Source organism: Erpetoichthys calabaricus, chromosome 2 (assembly GCF_900747795.2).
Source record: "Erpetoichthys calabaricus chromosome 2, fErpCal1.3, whole genome shotgun sequence".
NCBI lineage: Eukaryota > Metazoa > Chordata > Cladistia > Polypteriformes > Polypteridae > Erpetoichthys > Erpetoichthys calabaricus.
The window spans coordinates 30714393-30732689 of NC_041395.2; the positions used below are offsets into that span (position 1 = coordinate 30714393).

The window sequence follows — 18297 nt, forward strand, 5'->3', positions numbered from 1 at the left end:
AGGAAACCCATATATGGAATTAAGGCCTTGGCCAGTTAGAGAAAATAAGAACAAAACAGAAAAGTAGAAATACCAGGAGGGGGCCAGCAGTAGGAAAGTAAGGAGATAATAAGGGTTCCCATGGGAACTCAAAAGGGAGGCCGGACAGGAGTAGAGTGGAGTCAGAGAAGATGAGCAAAAGAGCTAATCTGAGCAAGGTCGGAGAAGATAGGAAACGACATAAGAAAAGCCCAAAGATGGTAAGAGGAAGCCATCTGCCCAGCCTTAGACCAATCAAAATAAGCCAAACAGACACCAAGAGAAACAATGGACCGTAAAGCCAGGTGCAGAATGAGCTAATTGAGCAAGGACAAAGTGATATGAAAGGGTATATAAGTTTTAAGTCCGGAACTGTTTGAGGCTCAGCTCAATTTGGCCGTATTGGGTTGAGTCCTTGTTATTTTTATGCTTATTTTATTGCAATAAAACTATAATTCTGTTTGCCTATCCCAAGTCTCCTAATAGCCTTTATTTCAGGTAAAAAGCCATCCATCCATCCATCCATCCTCTTCCTCTTATCCGAAGTCGGGTCGCGGGGGCAGCAGCTTAAGCAGAGATGCCCAGACTTCCCTCTCTCCAGCCACTTCTGCTAGCTATTCCTGGAGAATCCCGAGGCATTCCCAGGCCAGCCGGGAGACATAGTCCCTCCAGCGTGTCCTGGGTCTTCCCCGGGGCCTCCTCCCAGTTGGACGTGCTCGGAATACCTCACCAGGGAGGCGTCCAGGAGGCATCCTGATCAGATGCCCGAGCCACCTCATCTGACTCCTCTCGATGCGGAGAAGCAGCGGCTCTACTCTGAGCCCCTCCCGGATGACTGAGTTTCTCACCCTATCTTTAAGGGAGATCCCAGACACCCTGCGGAGGAAACTCATTTCAGCCACTTGTATCGCGATCTCGTTCTTTCGGTCACTACCCATAGCTCATGACCATAGGTGAGGGTAGGAACATAGATCGACCGGTAAATTGAGAGCTTTACCTTACGGCTCAGCTCCTTTTTCACCACGACAGACCAATGCAGAGCCCGCATCACTGTGGACACCGCACCGATCCGCCTGTCGATCTCACGCTCCATTCTTCCCTCACTCGTGAACAAGACCCCGAGATACTTGAACTCCTCCACTTGAGGCAGGATCTCGCTCCCAACCCTGAGATGGCACTCCACCCTTTTCCGGCTGAGGACCATGGTCTCGGATTTGGAGGTGCTGATTCCCATCCCAGCCGCTTCACACTCAGCTGTGAACCGATCCAGAGGGAGCTGAAGATCACGGCCTGATGAAGCAAACAGGACAACATCATCTGCAAAAAGCAGTGACCCAATCCTGAGTCCACCAAACCGGACCCCCTCAACACCCTGGCTGCGCATAGAAATTCTGTCCATAATTCTGAAATTCTGTCCGTTGACAAAGGGCAGCCCTGGCGGAGTCCAACTCTCACTGGAAACGGGTTCGACTTACTGCCGGCAATGCGGACCAAGCTCTGACACCGGTTGTACAGGGACTGAACAGCCCTTATCAGGGGGTCCGGTACCCCATACTCCCGGAACACCCCCCACAGGATTCCCCAAGGGACACGGTCGAACGCCTTTTCCAAGTCCACAAAACACATGTAGACTGGCTGGGCGAACTCCCATGCACCCTCCAGGACTCTGCTAAGGGTGTAGAGCTGGGTCCACTGTTCCGCGACCAGGACTAAAACCACACTGTTCCTCCTGAATCCGAGGTTTAAACTATCCGACGGACCCTCCTCTCCAGAACCCCTCGAATAGATTTTTCCAGGGAGGCTGAGGAGTGTGATCCCTCTGTAGTTGAAACACACCCTCCGGTTCCCCTTCTTAAAGAGGGGGACCACCACCCCCGGTCTGCCAATCCAGAGGCACTGTCCCTGATGTCCATGCGATGTTGTAGAGACGTGTCAACCAAGACAGCCCTACAACATCCAGAGCCTTGAGGAACTCCGGGCGTATCTCATCCACCCCCGGGGGCCCTGCCACCAAGGAGTTTTTTGACCACCTCGGTGACCTTAGTCCCAGAGATGGGGGAGCCCACCTCCGAGTCCCCAGGCTATGCTTCCTCATTGGAAGGCATGTTAATGGGATTGAGGAGGTCTTCGAAGTACTCCCCCCACCGACCCACAACGTCCCGAGTCGAGGTCAGCAGCGCACCATCCCCACCCATATACAGTGTTGACACTGCACTGCTTCCCCCTCCTGAGACGCCGGACGGTGGACCAGAATCTCCTCAAAGCCGTCCGAAAGTCGTTCTCCATGGCCTCCCCAAACTCCTCCCATGCCCGAGTTTTTGCCTCAGCAACCACCAAAGCTGCATTCCGCTTGGCCTGCCGGGTACCTATTAGCTGCCTCCAGAGTCCCACAGGACAAAAGGGACCGGTAAGGACCCTCCAGGGACCCCAAAAAGGGTGGGTACTACCGAACTGCTGTTCAGTGCATACGCACAAACAACAGTTAGGACCCGTCCCCCCCACCCGAAGGCGGAGGGAGGCTACCCTCTCGTCTACCGGGGTAAACCCCAATGTACAGGCTCCAAGTCGGGGGGCAATAAGTATGCCCATACCGCTCGGCGCCTCTCACCGGGGGGCAACTCCAGAGTGGTACAGAGTCCAGCCCCTCTCAAGGAGATTGGTTCCAGAGTCCAAGCTGTGCGTCGAGGTGAGCCCGACTATATCTAGCCAGAACCTCTCAACCTCGCACACAAGCTCAGGCTCCTTCCCCTTCAGAGAGGTGACATTCCACGTCCCAAAAAAAAGGTAAAAAAGCCTTCTGGTGATAATTTTTTCACCATGACTAAAGCTTGTCTGGATTTAGTATTTTGTAATCATCAGGACAAAATTGAGAGTGTAGAAATGACTGAACCACTAAGGCTAAGTGACCATAATATAATTCGATCTCAGTATTTTGTAAGAGTGCAGATGCAAAGACTAAAATTGTTAAGTTTAACTTTGGTAGGGTAAATTTTGAGCAGATGCAGCAAAGTCTAAGGAGGATAGACTGGATAAGCTTTTAAGTGTGGAGACAGTCGCAGAGCAGTGGAACAGGTTTAAAAATGTTTTTACATGTAATGCAGGACAGATATATACCTAAATTTGGAATTAATAGGAAATTTTCAAAAAGTCCTCAGTGGGTTAATAAAGAGTTTAAAAAGAAGCTGCAAAGGAAAAAATAGCTTTATAAGGCATACAAGACTAATAAATCCAAAGTGAATCATAGGGCGTATGAGAACATGAGAGCAATCATTAAGAAGGATATCAGGGAGGCTAGAAGACAGTTGGAGAGGAGTAAAGCAGATAAGGCGAAAGATGACTCTAAGAGAGTATTTTAGTAGTAAAAGAACAATCAAAGAGGAGGTGAAGTGTATCAGGGAATAGTAAAGGGGGATTAAAAAATACAGGCAATGAAAAAAATAGCGAACGCTCTAAACAAGTGAGGGAGGTGGATAACCTGCCGTGCGGGTAAACAGGACTCTAAGGAGGTAGTTAAGGTTTTGCAAATTGTAGAAGGAGAAGCACTGCTCAGATAAATAGGCTGAAATCAAATAAATCAGCAGGACCATGTTATATTTACCCACGAGTTCTTATGGAGGCTAGCGAGTACATATATAAACTCTTGATACATATTTTTAGGAGGTCACTGTGTACTGGAGAGATTCTGAAGAACTGGAAAATGGCAAATTTTATCGCATTAGATAAAAAGGGTGACCCGGGGCAGATCCAAGGGACTATAGGCCAGTAAGTTTAACATGCATCACAGGAAAATTAATGGAAGGAATTATTAAGGATAAGATTGAGCATAAACATGGCAAGTACAGGAGTTTTTCTGAACAGTCAGCATGGGTTCAGAAGAGGGAGGTCGTGTTTTACTAACATGCTATAATTCTATGAGGAGGCAACCAAAGGATATGGTCAAAGTGGAGAATATGGTATTATTTATTTTGACTTGCAGAAGGCATTTGATAAGGTGCCACATGAGAAGTTGGGCATCAAATTAAAAGAAATGGGAGTTCCGGGTGATGTTTTTAGATGGGTGCAGAATTGGCTCAGACACAGGAAGCAGTGGGTGATTGGTGCAAAGAATCTCATCACAACTGGATGATGTTACGAGTGGTGACCAGCAGGGGTCAGTGCTAGGGTCACTGATATTTTTAATACATATACATGATTTAGATTGGAATATAAGTAACAAGCTGGTTAAGTTTGCAGATGATACCAAGATAGGTGGATTGGCAAATAACTTGGAATTCATTATATCATTACAGAAGGTCTTGGACAGCATACAGGCTTGGGCAGATTTGTGACAGATGAAATGTAATGTCAGTAAAAGTAAAGTATTACACGTAGGAAGTAAAAATGTTAGTTTTGAGTACACAATGGGAGGTCTGAAAATTGAAAGTACACCTTATGAGAAGGATTTAGGAGTCACAGTAGACTCTACGCTATCAACTTCCCAACAGTGTTCAAAAGCCATTAAGAAGGCTTAACACAATTGTGTGGTTATATAGCACCCTTGATCTGTGGAGTACAAGTACAAGGAGATTCTGGTCAGGCTTTATAATACACTGGTAGCAGCGCTAGAAAAGGTCTAGAGAAGACTGACTCAGCTGATTCCATGGCCTGTTCTCGTCTAAATTGTTGTAATGTTCATGAGAACCAAGGAAGATGTAAATCATAGTGCATGTACAAGAGCAGGACAAGGCATGCATAATTTACTATTACTAATCAAGAAAATTACCTGATTTTCAATTACATTTTCTTGCATTTTATATGACATATTGTAAATTTGTAATATGAAGAATAAAGTTCCATACACAATTCTCTTACCTTGATGAGGTGATTGAATTCCTTTGTCCAGTCTCTACTTGTTTATTGTTGCTGTCTGCATTGGATGTTAAGTCTGATAAAACAAGAGAAGTTCATTTTAATTAAGGTGGGAAGGTCTAACAATGTTTGTGATTTCAACATTTTTTGTTATTCCCAGACCACATCACAGTTATTTTTGCAGGACAGTCATTCACCTTTGACCAATCGGCATTAAAGTGTGAAGAGCAGTGGCTGAAGTGTAAAAAAAGGATTGGCGGTACTCCAGTCACTTTGGCTTCCTCATCTTACTCCTACATATCTCATATATAAACATCTATGTGTGGAAATGTGTGCATCTGTCTGTCCGGCCCGGAAGTGCAAGGGTACAGCAAGAAGCTCAAAGAAATCGACTCTGTCACCAAAGTGAAACCGACAAAAGTGAAACTTGTTTAGCCGCTAATAGACAACAGAGGCGAGCACGTCGGCAAAATGAAACCGTCGAGGAAAGAGAATCTCGCTTAGCCACTAATGCGCAACCAATGCAATTGATTGATTGAAGTGCCATAATCCATAGTTTCTAGGACACATGGCTTTTTACCGCATGGGCTTACACAACTAGTACTGTATAATGTTCTAAGCCATGGAGTGCAGAAAGCATCTACAGTAGGAGGGTCCAGAAGGTGCGGGAGGAGGTGGAAGAGATGGCAACAGAACTCCATATTACAGGACTTCATCTATAGTGGTATTTGGAAATATTACAAACATGATTTACATTTGATTCAATCAAATAAAAAGTGCTAAAAGTCTAAACTCTGCATTGGCACCAAAACCTAATATTAGCACTGCCTCATTACAGTGGGTTACCAACAAAAAAATAATGTTATTTTTACTAACTCAAAAGCACCATCCCTCACTTTCCATCACATTTTGAAAAACAACATCTTCTTCAGCTATAGAAAAAAATTGGTCCATTCTGTTCCACCATGACTTAGCTCCATCACTTAATTTGTGTTTCACTAATTGTTGATTCGTATTGCAAACTTATGATGATATGCAGCTGGATAACAGCATTGGCTTTTTCAAAAACACTAGGCTATGAATTGATTAAAAATGTAGTGTAGTCAGTTCATTTCGGCTTCACTAAAATGAAGTGTACGCTTGAACAAATGCATCACGCTGCCACTATCCGGAGGTCCAAATGTGACATTGTAGATTATGTCGAATAAAAAAAACACAGTAGATAATGACGAGCAAAACAGTTGATTTTCCATTTCAATGTATTATGTACTGCATAGGATTCTGCAAAATCCAAACTCACTAAAAAAAATTGTTTGGATTTGGGAGTTTTTAAATAATTGTTTATGTTATTTATTTATTTTGAGAGTGGGCAGAAAGACAGGAACCCTAAGGATTTAGAACTACCTAAGGATTTGGCATACGCTGCAGGAACCTCACTCTGCAGCATCTGCTTCAGCTGACAGTGAATCTGGGAGCAAAACTGCGAGTGAGGCCGATGTCAGGCAGGATATCGGAACTGAGCTCTTAATCCTCACTGTCAACTACTACAACAGAATGGACAACAGAATAGACAAGCTCCTTCAGGATACAAAATACTTGGAGGTATGTTTAAGCAAAAATTCTGATGTAGACCTTAAAATAAAATTAGCATGAATTGAAAAAAAATTCAGGAAAATATGAGCAAAACTAAGAATAAAGTAAGGGTACTTGGTGCTCACCTGGAAGAAGTTAAGCAAACATTTATGACTTGACATCCACCCACTGACAAAAAAGTAATTGGTCAATGATACAGTAAATCAGCAGCGTTTGAAGAGAGATATAGAAGGAACAACATCAGAATTAAGTTCTCCATGAAAACCTTGATAGTCCCAAACCCAAAGAAATTCACATACTGTAAGTGGAGAGAACTTTTTTTTTTTTTTTTTTTTACAATTTTATTTATTATTTTATTGTAATCATTCCATACAAATAGATCGATTTATACAAAAAATAGGACTGAAGACAAATCAAACTCCATACCTGAGAAGGAGAGCATGGCCAAAGGAGAATTGCTTAAGGCTTTTTAATAGGGCAAAAAAAAGAAAAAAGTGGAGAGGACTTTTAATCAGACACTGAGATTTCAGTAGCTTGTCACATACGTAGAACCAATGCCTCAAAAACGAGAGGTCTGATTGTACAATCCAATGAACTATGGGTTAAAGAAAGTTTTCTGTCGATTCTCAGACAAGAAGAGGAGAAAATAATATTTTGAAAATAACCACATTCATATTTTCCTTGATTTCTCTCCTTCAACAGCTGTCAAACGAGCTGCAATCTACAGCATTAAACAGCTGTAACGCAAAGCTGAAATGAGTCACAGCCTCTTATTTCAAACTAAATTGAAAGTGATTGTTGCTGGCCAATTCTACATCTTTATTTTTCCTGAAGAGAACACAGAAAAAGAGCTAAAAAGATTGATCCCGACATAATCTAAAAGATGAGCATGAGTCATATTGTGTCCTGGTAATGCAAATTGGTCTATCTGTAATGTAACATTTGCCATAACTATACATTCTATTTCCTTTTTGTCTACTTTTTTCAGTTGCTATACTGAAATTTATTCTATTAAATGTATTGTTAACCATTAAGTAACTAGTAATTTAAAGTGCCACTGCACTTAAAAATTTCATCCACAATTTTTTTTTCCTAAAGGGACTGCTTATCATCAGGTCTAATGCATGTTAGCTGTACTATCTATAAGATATCTCAGAATTAATCCTTACCACACTGTTGCTTGGTTGTGTTTTGTTTTCAATGTGCCCTGTCTCTTGACAGAGACCTAAGACTCTGTGAAGTGTGGTCTGGCCTCACTTAGGGAGGCAAAATAGGGGGTTATGAAAAAGAGAGACTGCGGTGGGCTGGCGCCCTGCCTGTGGTTTGTTTCCTGCCTTGCGCCCTGTGTTGGCTGGGATTGGCTCCAGCAGACCCCCGTGACCCTGTAGTTAGGATATAGTGGGTTGGATAATGGATGGATGGATGGAGAAAGAGAGAAAGTTACTTCTTACTTATCTTTTTCACCCTAACAACTGAAAGTGCTAACATAATAATAGGATTCTTGGCAATAATATGAAATCAAGGTTAAAGCTATTTTATGAAACAATGCATTACTTTTACAAAAGATTATAAAATGTTCTCAAAAGTTCAGAAGCATAGTCTCCCTGACCAAACAGTGAACTGGAATGTCAAAGGTCTCAACCATGATCTAAAGAGAAAAAAGTATTCGCTCACCTTACAGGCCTAAATGCAAAGCATTTTTTGCAGGAGACTAATTTAATAAGAAAGGACCAGTTTCAATTTCAAAGAGACTGGCCTGGCCAAATTTTCCACTCCAGTTTTACAAAGAAAACTAGAGGTGAGGGAATCTTAATACACCAAACAATCTCATTTATAGCAACAGACTTAGTATCTGAGCCTGAATGGTGATATGTCATGGTGAAGTGCATTTTATGTATTTAAATCTAAAGTAATTTCAATAAACATCTATTTACCTAATGTTGATGATAGTGTTTATGAACACTTATACAATTATAATGGCTGGAGACTTTAATTGTTTTTAAAATCCAGACCAGGACAAATATTCAACTACAATGGTGATAATATCTAACATGCAATAACAATCAAGTAAATTGTAATGGATCATAACTTATCAGACCCATGGATATTCTTAAACCCAAACTCAAGAGCATTTTCCTTCTTCTCACCAGTACATCATAGCTACTTTCTTTATTGATAATAATTTATTGTTCACTATCAAATCTTGTAAGTAGGATGCTATTTTTATCTCTGACCACGCCCTTCTGACCATGGAACTTAAATCACTATGTCCTACACACTTATTTTGCAACTGGCATCTTAACCCCCTGTCATTAGTAGATGAGCACTTTACAGAATTCACCGCCGAACAAAATGATTGTTTTATAGAGACAAACACCTCCCCAGAGGTCTATGCAGGAATACTCTGGGAAACTCTGGAGGCTTTTTAAGAGGATAGATAATTTCATATCTTTCCCATAAAAATAAATTGGAAACCAAGAAGGTGTCAGATTTAATTGGCAAATTAACCAGAACAGATCAAAAAAACACCAGGAGCCTCATGTATAAACAGAGCTTACAAACAAAAATGTTGTGTATGCCCATTTCCATGTTCACATCATTATGTATAAAAACTAAATTTGGCATAAAGTCACTCATAGTTTTACAGCAAGACAACACATTGCGTATCCACATTTTCTGCTCGGTTTTGCAAACTGGCAGTACCCAGCATCAAAGCAGTGCTACTGTTCCTGTGTGGTTTCCCTTTCTTTTTTAGATTCACATCCCTGATGTGGCTTTATCAAATACACTGAAATTATCGTTTATAAATGTAAGGCATCTGATTGCAACCTGTAAAAATATAATGGTCCACGGAATGGCCAAACTATTCCAAATACCATAGCTGCTTTAGTGTTGTTACTCTCAGTGCACCACTCACAGCATATTAACCGACTGTATCTGAGTGTGGAATCACAGAGGTACAGTAGCTGATTTGAAAGCTCTATAGTGGATTGTGTCGATAGCGCAGAGGATTATCAAGATACAGCATATAGTCCTAGAGAACATTTATAACACACTCTGCCTAAGCCATGCACACAGTCTATTTGATCATCTCCCATTCGGGTAACGCTTCAGAAGCTTTCCTCTAGGGACTTTGAGGTTCAGAAACAGTTTCATCCCAAAAGTTATAAATGCACTCAATCAGTCCATCAAGCGCTCCTGGTAGAACCATTTGCATTTATAAGTACAATTACTTAACTGTAAACTTGAACTACAATTGTAATATTGCACAACCTGAACCACCTTATAAACCATTTGCACTATCTGCACATGTATATTATACTTATGCTTTCATATTGTATATTTTTCATTGTTTTTTATCATGTTATTATTATTATTATGTTATTTTATTATTTCATAGGAAAATACGTTTATGGAGGATTTGCATATTGAATCTCATTGTACCATACAATAACAATAAAGGAATTCAATTTAATTCAAAAGAGAGCGTGCATTTACAGATGATGACGACTGGCTTCTAAGTTGATTTAGATTTCCAAGAGTTATCTTCTTGGAGCTCTTGATATTATTTTTAAGATAAAATGCATTAAAACATGTATATTACATTATATACATACATTTTTAACTTCATTTAATAATGCATACTGTTAATAATTAAATGTGTGGGCATGGTGGTGCATTGGTAGCGGTGACATCAAGGGAATGTTCCTGCCTTGCGTTGTTTGCTTGCTGGGACTGACGCAACCCTGGATGGATAAATAAATGGAATAATAAAACATATACTTTTAAGATATCTCAATGTTCCTTAAACGTTTTGAAGAATCAGCATTCTAAGCTTACAGATGGTTTAACATTTGTTACACAGCTGATTGTGTGGTGATTGGAGAATGGATAAAGAAAAGGAAGGGAAGGAATTGTGGGTTGGCACATTTGAAAGAGACAGTACTGCTGCAATAAATTATTTCATCGAGGGTCACGCATGTTCCAGTAAGCATCTTGGAGGAGGCAGGAACAATGGATAGGGTGCCAGCTCATCGCTACAACTGCGTCATCGTGCCCCCCATGTTTAATACGTGCTTTAATGCATTTCATCATGAAAATGATTTTAAGTATACATCTTAGTATTTAAATTGTTCAGAGAGCTGATAATATTCTTGAATGTAATGTATTCTGTGTCCTGTCAACGTAAGAGGAAGCTCGTTTAAGAAGCATGTAGTGATTCACACACATAGAGGTCATAGAAAAACACATAGAATATGAAGCATTCAACATGCTACTCTAGTTACAATGGGATCTGAAAACCTCTAGTAAATTAAACATTGATTTTAAGATTATTTTGTCATTTCAGTAGAACGTCGTAAACTTTAATCTCATAGTTTAAGTGGATGTTTCAAACTTTTTTTCCACTGTGTCCATATTTTTTTTTCTTTTCCCTGTTCCCTAATACGCTTCCGTATGACACTCAAGACAGTGGGCTACAACTTGCTTTTTCACAGCAACTTTGATATCTGACCACTTCTTTTTTATTTCAGGCTCTTTTTGACTTTCTGAACTTGAACTTTCGAGTTTCTCCACCACTCTGTATCACTTGATCAATTTCGTAATGTTTGTACCACTGCTTAAGCCAACAAATACTATGCACACCTTGTTTTACTGTGAATTATATGCACTTGAGGCACTTTATAGGCAAAGACAGATTCTGCAATTAGAATTTAACCTCTTGACAAAAGAGATATGTAACAGCTAATGTTCAAATTGCAACATCACTACTGTGACCACTGAGAGAAGACTAATAAGCTCATAACAAGCAAGATCTTTGCTCAAAAATGTCACATGCAGGAAATTACAATTACAATTACAGAAATTACCAACACAGATGGAGATAAAAATCAATGACAATAAAATATAACCCACACCTTTAGAGATTACTATAAGTCATTATATTCTGCTCAGTTTAAAGAAGACAAGACACAATCTAATGCATATTTAGATGCATTACAAATACCACAAGATATTGAGGAACTGGACAAACCTCTGAATCTCTTTGAATTATGCTATAAACTTACTCCAAATTGTGGAAGGCAGCAGGCCCTAATGGCTACCCAGTGGAATTTAAAAAAATATCTCTAATAGGTTATCTCCACTATTATTAGCAACATTTATAGAAGCCAGAGACAGCAAAGTTCCACCTCAAACTTTTTTCCAAGCATTAATTACAGTGTTTCCAAAGAAAAATAAGGACTTATTACAATATATATCATAAAGATAAATTTCACTTCTGAAAAATGATGTCAAGATACTCTTCATTATTCTAGCTAGAAGGGTTGAGAAAGTGCATCATTCTGTAATATCACAAGACAAAACTGGATTAAATAACGGCAGACAGCTTCAGAAGTGGAAGGCAGCCATGCAGAGAATATACTCTTAACTCCACATATGCAAAGCAATCAATCATTCGAATTAAAATCTTTCATTGAACGCATTTACCTTGGTTAAAATTGTCCAAAATGTATCCAGGCCAAGATTCAACCTGTGAACTCTGCAATCTAGCTCCAGCCACACTGGGCGACATGTTTAGAAAGTGCACCAAATTAATATAATTTTGGCCAAAAATCTTTGAATGCCTCTCAGACTACCTTGGCGTCACAATCACTCCTAACCCATTAATAGCTGTTTTTGGTGGACTCCCAGATGGGCTTCAAGTGAAGAAGGATAAATTGACTATAACTGCTGATATCACACTACTAGCACATAGACTTGTCTTGCTTAATTGGAAGAATCACAGCCCACCTGTTATAAGTCATGTCTGTAAATTATGTTCTATATTATTTGAAATTACAAATAGTCAAATTCTCACTTTCAGGATGTTTTCAAAACTGTTTAAAAATATGGCAAGATCTAATTAATAATATTTTAGAATAAGCATGTATATCTTGGAAAAGGACATTCTCCCTTATTTTTTGTTTTATAAAGTTTTGTTCCTGCTGTTGGCTCTCTACTTTTTTTCTTGAGAAGGGATTGAATTCTGTTTTGTTGAGTTTGATTTAATTTTATGTAACATTATCTTCTTCGTTGTATAAGTTAAAAAAAAAAGTGATATATCTTTACTGTGATTATTGTTTAGTAACCTGCAGGAGAGAGTGACAGCAAATCACATTCGGGTAGAAACATATAATAACATTGGTAACAGCAGTTAGATTGGATTTTTGAGGTGAAAAGAATATACAGTACAAGTGTGGTCAAGTTGTTGCTGGAGGAGAAAGACAGCAATCCAGACCTGTCACAAACTTTCAATGGTTTTGCTTGTATCGATAATATAACAACAGTAATAATCCTCATGCATTGTTTAGAAAAAATGGCAAATGGAACAAATAGTAATTGTGGACTACAATGAACAATACCTACAGACATTACCAGTGCAGACTTCATGAACTTCATTAATGAGAAAACTGACAATATCAGATCCCAGATTTTAGTATTAGCTTGCAAATTTAATACTAGATTATCAAGCTCTGTCTTGCCTTGCACATCCATATTAGTATTTTTAATTTGCTTAACAGAACAGGAAGTTTATTAATATGAAACCTACTGTTTTTTTCCAAGACCAGTCTCAACTAATCTAGAAAAGAGTGCAATAGATGTTCTGGAAGCATCCATTCTTAACATTCTCAATAACTCATTAGTGAATGTCACAGTTACTGATGCACTAAAAGGGCCAGTTGTCAGGTCATAACTTAAAAAGCCAGAACTAGACCTAAAATACTTGAAAAAGCCATTGCCACTCAGCTTCAGTCTCAACTTACACATCACAATTTATTTGAGAAATTCCAGACTGGCTTCCACACTGGTCATAGTACAGAAATGGCAGTAACACATGTTGTAAACAACATTCTGATATCTTCTGATGAAGGAAATTCCATAGCAAGTATATTTTTAGATTAAAGTGCAGCATATGATACCAATAACCATCTATTTTATTATAGGGGCTGGAAAATTCCATTGAGTTCACAGGCATTGTCCTTGCCTGGGTTAGTTTTTCTGTATCAAGTCGATTCAAGTGCATACAGAAATGTGCTGGCAGTACTCCTTTATTATACTTAGAAGTTAAATATGGTGTACCGCAGGTGAGCCCTTACACTGTTTTCATTTTTCATGCTTCCATTTGGAACTTTTATTAGAAAATATGTTAATTTTCTGCTTCTATGCAGACGACACCCAATTATACGCTTCATTTAGACCAAATGATGTTTATTCGATGTTGTGCATGATTAGTTGTGTGAATAAGATAAAGATGTAGATGGAGGAGAATTTCTTGTCTCTGAATACAGAAAAAAACAGAAATGCTATTTATTTCAGGGAATGTCACTGACTGCAACAATATTCTGTCACTTTTTAACTCGGCTAGAATCACCATTAGTTTTACTAAATCAACCAACAATCTATGGCAGTATCTTTGACATTAGTATGTCATTTAAAACATGTATTACAAAACTGTCCAAAACATGTTTTTCCATTTTAAAAAAGTTTGAAAATTAAGATATTTTCTAAGACTGAAGCATACTGAGAAATTAATTCATGCATTAATTTCTATGGCATTGACATCGGCAATGTGGTGTTCATTGTTTCTTCAGATCATTCTTTATGCAGCTTTCAGTTACTGTAATTCAAAACGCTGCTGCAAGAATCATTACACAAACAAGAAAATATGAACACATAACTCTAGTTCTTAAGTCCTTACACTGGCTCCAAGTTAAGTTTAGGGCTGATTTAAAAATCACCCCTTTAACATATAAGCGTTAAATGGTCAAGATGATACTTATTTATCTGAACTTATGCACTACTTACAAACTAGAGCACACTTAAGACTCTAATGATTAATAAACTAACAGTGGGAGGTTAAACATTTAGTTACAGGACCTTGAAGCTGTGGAATGATCTGCCCACTAATATAAGAGGTGCCCCTTCAGCCTCAGCTTTTCAGTCCAGGCTGAAGACTCACAAGTTTAGTCCAGCATACCCTGACTAGAGCTGCTGACTAGCAATGCATACTGCACTTCTGTTTGTCAGTCATTTCTGCAGCTATAATAGTGATACTAATTATAAACCATTACTAACTCTCCTCTATTATGTTTCTCTTCCATTATTATGGAATTACCAGGAGGAGGTAGACAGTGAGTTGGCCAAGGTCTCCAGGTCTCTGACTTGTCTTTCATTTTCTCTTTTAGAATTTTTTATTTCCACCGTTGGAGGAGTATTTCAACAATTATTGTTATTTTTCATTTTTGTTAATCAGTTTCTATTTAGTTTTCTGTGTGTTTTAACAAATCTGTACCTTCTTACATACGAATTTTGGATTTAGTAACTATTATAATCTAAACTTGTTTTTTACTTCAGATTTTGCTCACAGTGGTCCTCACCTGCACTCATTGAAGAGTACTATACCAAAAATAAGTTGTATTGTATTGTAATGAAAGTGTGCTTGATATAAAGTAACTAAACACTGGTACAGGAAATCCTGAAACATGAAGAAACCAAGTTGTGAAATTGTCCCAAATACTCTTTAACACTGATAGCAGTTTTCAGTGTGTAAGTGATCTTAAGATAGGTGCCAGGGTGTAACACAGAGTGTGATACACTGAGCACAACAGATGTAAAATTCTTTCTTCAGTATTTTGATCCTTTGCAATGCAGATTACTCTAAATTTTGACATGCATTAAATGAAGATAGAAAATGTTTACCACAACTCTGAGTTTGCTCCATTTCATCCAGGATATCGTTAGTAAAGTACAGAGTAGTCCCAGGATCCTTGGGTTTGGCTGGTTGTGAACAATGACATATATCTCTTTCATCCCAAACTGGAGGAGAAGAAAAGACCATTAAGGTGTTGTACACAGCAATTTCAATCCACTGAGCAGGCATTCCATTTGCTGAGGAGAAAAATTAAGGAGACAAGCCCTCAAAACAAGCAGGAGCTGAAGATGGCTGCATTAGAGGCTTATGGGAGCATCGCGAGAGAGGATCTTCAGCACCTGGTGATGTCTATGAATCACAGACTTCAATCAGACATTGCATACAAGAGATATGTGACAAAGTCCTAAATATGATGGCTTTAATAGACACGCCATAGGGGTAAATTAAGAAAAATGTGTTGTTGTCCCAAAAATTAAGGAGGGTACTGTAAGTATTGAGGCCTAACCCAGTCTTGATATTAACATTTGCTGACCCTTCTAAGCCTGGCTAATTTTAGGTACCACATGTTGTATGTGGATAGCTTACACTATTTAAATTGACATCCTTATATTTGAAGTCCTGCGGTGGGTTGGCACCCTGCCCGGGATTGGTTCCTGCCTTGTGCCCTGTGTTGGCTGGGATTGGCTCCAGCAGACCCCCGTGACCCTGTGTTCGGATTCAGCGGGTTGGAAAATGGATGGATGGATATTTGAAGTCATTTTAAATAGACCTCAGTAAGTTCATTTGAGACCAAATGAGATACTGCAAAAATGTCTTTTTTGCAGCAGCAGCAGCAGCAGTGATAATGGATCAATGACATAAACATTAATGTTTTGTGGTGTGAGCGTTGCACAAACTCATATAGCAGAAGGTCCTCCTGCACTGAGGAATCCTTCTTTCTACCCCATTATCACAGCATGTCAGCAGAATTTCCTCTCTAAAAAATTTCTTTTAAAGCAGTTACACAAAAAATTTGACACTGAAAAACCAAATAAAAACAAGCACTCACTGCTTCTCTGAAAGTGAGCCCCAGGAATTAGTATAGAAATCATGGGCCCCTGAACTGCCACATTACTGTCTTTCCTGACAGTGACAAAAGCCGTGTAAGCTGAGATGACTCCTGCCTCGGTGCTAATGCTGATGATTCTCTGCTCATTTTTATTGTTATGGTTCAGCCTATCTTCTGCTTCCAAATGTGTGATCAATGATTTTCCAGCCAGTCTGTGAGCCATTAGCCTGTAAAAGGAGATAAAACAACCACAGTTTAACTTGTCTTTACACAATTAATAAACAAGATCTCTGAATATTACCTCTTATTAAAAATAAGTTCCTTCTGCCTTGGACAAATAACTTGAAAAAATGGACTCAAAACAAGTAATGGATTAAACAAAGTCTTTTATGAAGGAAATGTTTTGTGGGAATTTAATGATTATATTTGTCATCTCAGATAAAAGGGAGGCATGATAGGTTTAGAATAAGAGGGCACTAACTAGTCACCTGCTCTTATGTTACACAAACGAAGCCTGGTCAATGTCTTGTCATATAGCATAACATGACAAATAGCGCTATGTATTGAAAAATTATGCAAGGCAAAATTAAATGCAAACCAATATGTTAACTACATTGCAGTGCAATGCGTAACTGTACAGTGCATTCCATTTTGGCATAGTTTTGTGTCATACTTAAAAATATACTAACCAAATCAAAGTCAAAGCAAACTTTATTGCCATCTCAACCATAAAGTATACAGATAGACAAAATTGCGAAGCTCAGGGTCCACAGTGTAACAACATGAAGTGCAAATAATAAATGAAAAATAGAATTAAAATTTAAATTTAAAATTAAAACACAAACAAGACAAGACATTGTGCAAAGACAAGACAAAGAAGTAGCAGCAATATTGACACGTAGTAAGCAATATGAACATTGATGCAATGTATGGTATTTGCAATCTAGATACATAAATATAGTCAGTAGATATGTAATATAATAAATAAATAATATATATATATATATAATACAGGAATTATCAGTGTTTGATAATAGTTGTTTAAGACGTGTAAACAATGACAGGTCAGAATGTTTCACAGCAGAAGAATATCCAGAGTGTCAAAATACTTAAAGGTCAGTAGGAGATTTTCAGTTCTTTTCCTTCTTTGCAGGACAGTGGCTTGCATGTATAAAAGTTCTGTTTTTAGAGGTGGTTGAGGCCTTGTGGAAGATCCCAGGGGGCAACCTGGTGTTAAGGAGTCTGACAGCTTGGGGGTAAAAACTCTCCTGCAGCCTGGCAGATCTGGCATCTGATGCTGCAGTATCTTCTCTTGGATGGCAGAAGTGTTCAAAGTCCATGTGAGGGGTGTAAGGGGCCCTGCACAATGCTGCAGGCCTTGCGGACATTGCGTTTGTAAAATATGTCCTGTAGTAAAGGGAGAGGCACCCCAATAATGTTCTCTGCTGTCTTCACTATCCTTTGCAGGTGCTTGTGGTCGGATATGTTGTAGTTGCCATTCCAGACAGTGATGCAGCTGGTCAGAACACTCTCAATGGTGCCTCTGTAGAACATGGTGAGGATGGAAGGAAGAAGACTTTCTCGCTTTAGCCGCCTCAGGAAGTGTAGTCTCTGCTGGGCTTTCTTGAATAGTGATGAGGTGTTATGCATCCATGTAAGTTCCTCAGTTATGTGCACACCGAGGAACTTGGTACTCCTAACAGTCTCCACATCTAAACCGTTGATTCTGAGTGGGATGTGGGCAGGACGTGATTTTCTGGTTCCACGATTATCTCTTTTGTCTTGTCAACAATGAGAGATAGATTGTTGTCTTCACACCATGCAGACAGCCATTCCACCTCATCTCTGTATGCTGTTTCATCATCCCTGCCTATTAGTCTCAGCACTGTCATATCATCTGCAAACTTGATAATGTGGTTGGTGTTGTGCGTGGCTGTGCAGTCGTGAGTCAGCAGGATGAAGAGCAGTGGACTAAACACGCAGCCCTGCGGTGCTCCAGCGCTCACTGTGATGATGCTAGAAGTGTTGCAGCCCATCCGAACTGACTGTGGCCTCTCTGTCAAGAAGTCCAGGATCCAATTGCAGAGGGTGATGCTTT

General features: G+C 39.4%; 1 protein-coding gene across 1 annotated transcript in view; it reads right to left on the minus strand.

Moving 5' to 3' along the window:
• The window catches only part of LOC114642147 (von Willebrand factor A domain-containing protein 5A-like), an 86285-nt gene that overhangs the window by 44229 nt on the left and 23759 nt on the right, over nucleotides 1-18297 (minus strand). Inside the window, exons 7-9 of the mRNA XM_051922124.1 lie at nucleotides 16200-16426; nucleotides 15199-15315; nucleotides 4870-4942 (exon numbers count right to left, since the gene is read on the minus strand). Coding sequence (XP_051778084.1) covers nucleotides 4870-4942; nucleotides 15199-15315; nucleotides 16200-16426 — 417 coding nt within the window. The remainder of the gene's footprint in view (nucleotides 1-4869; nucleotides 4943-15198; nucleotides 15316-16199; nucleotides 16427-18297) is intronic.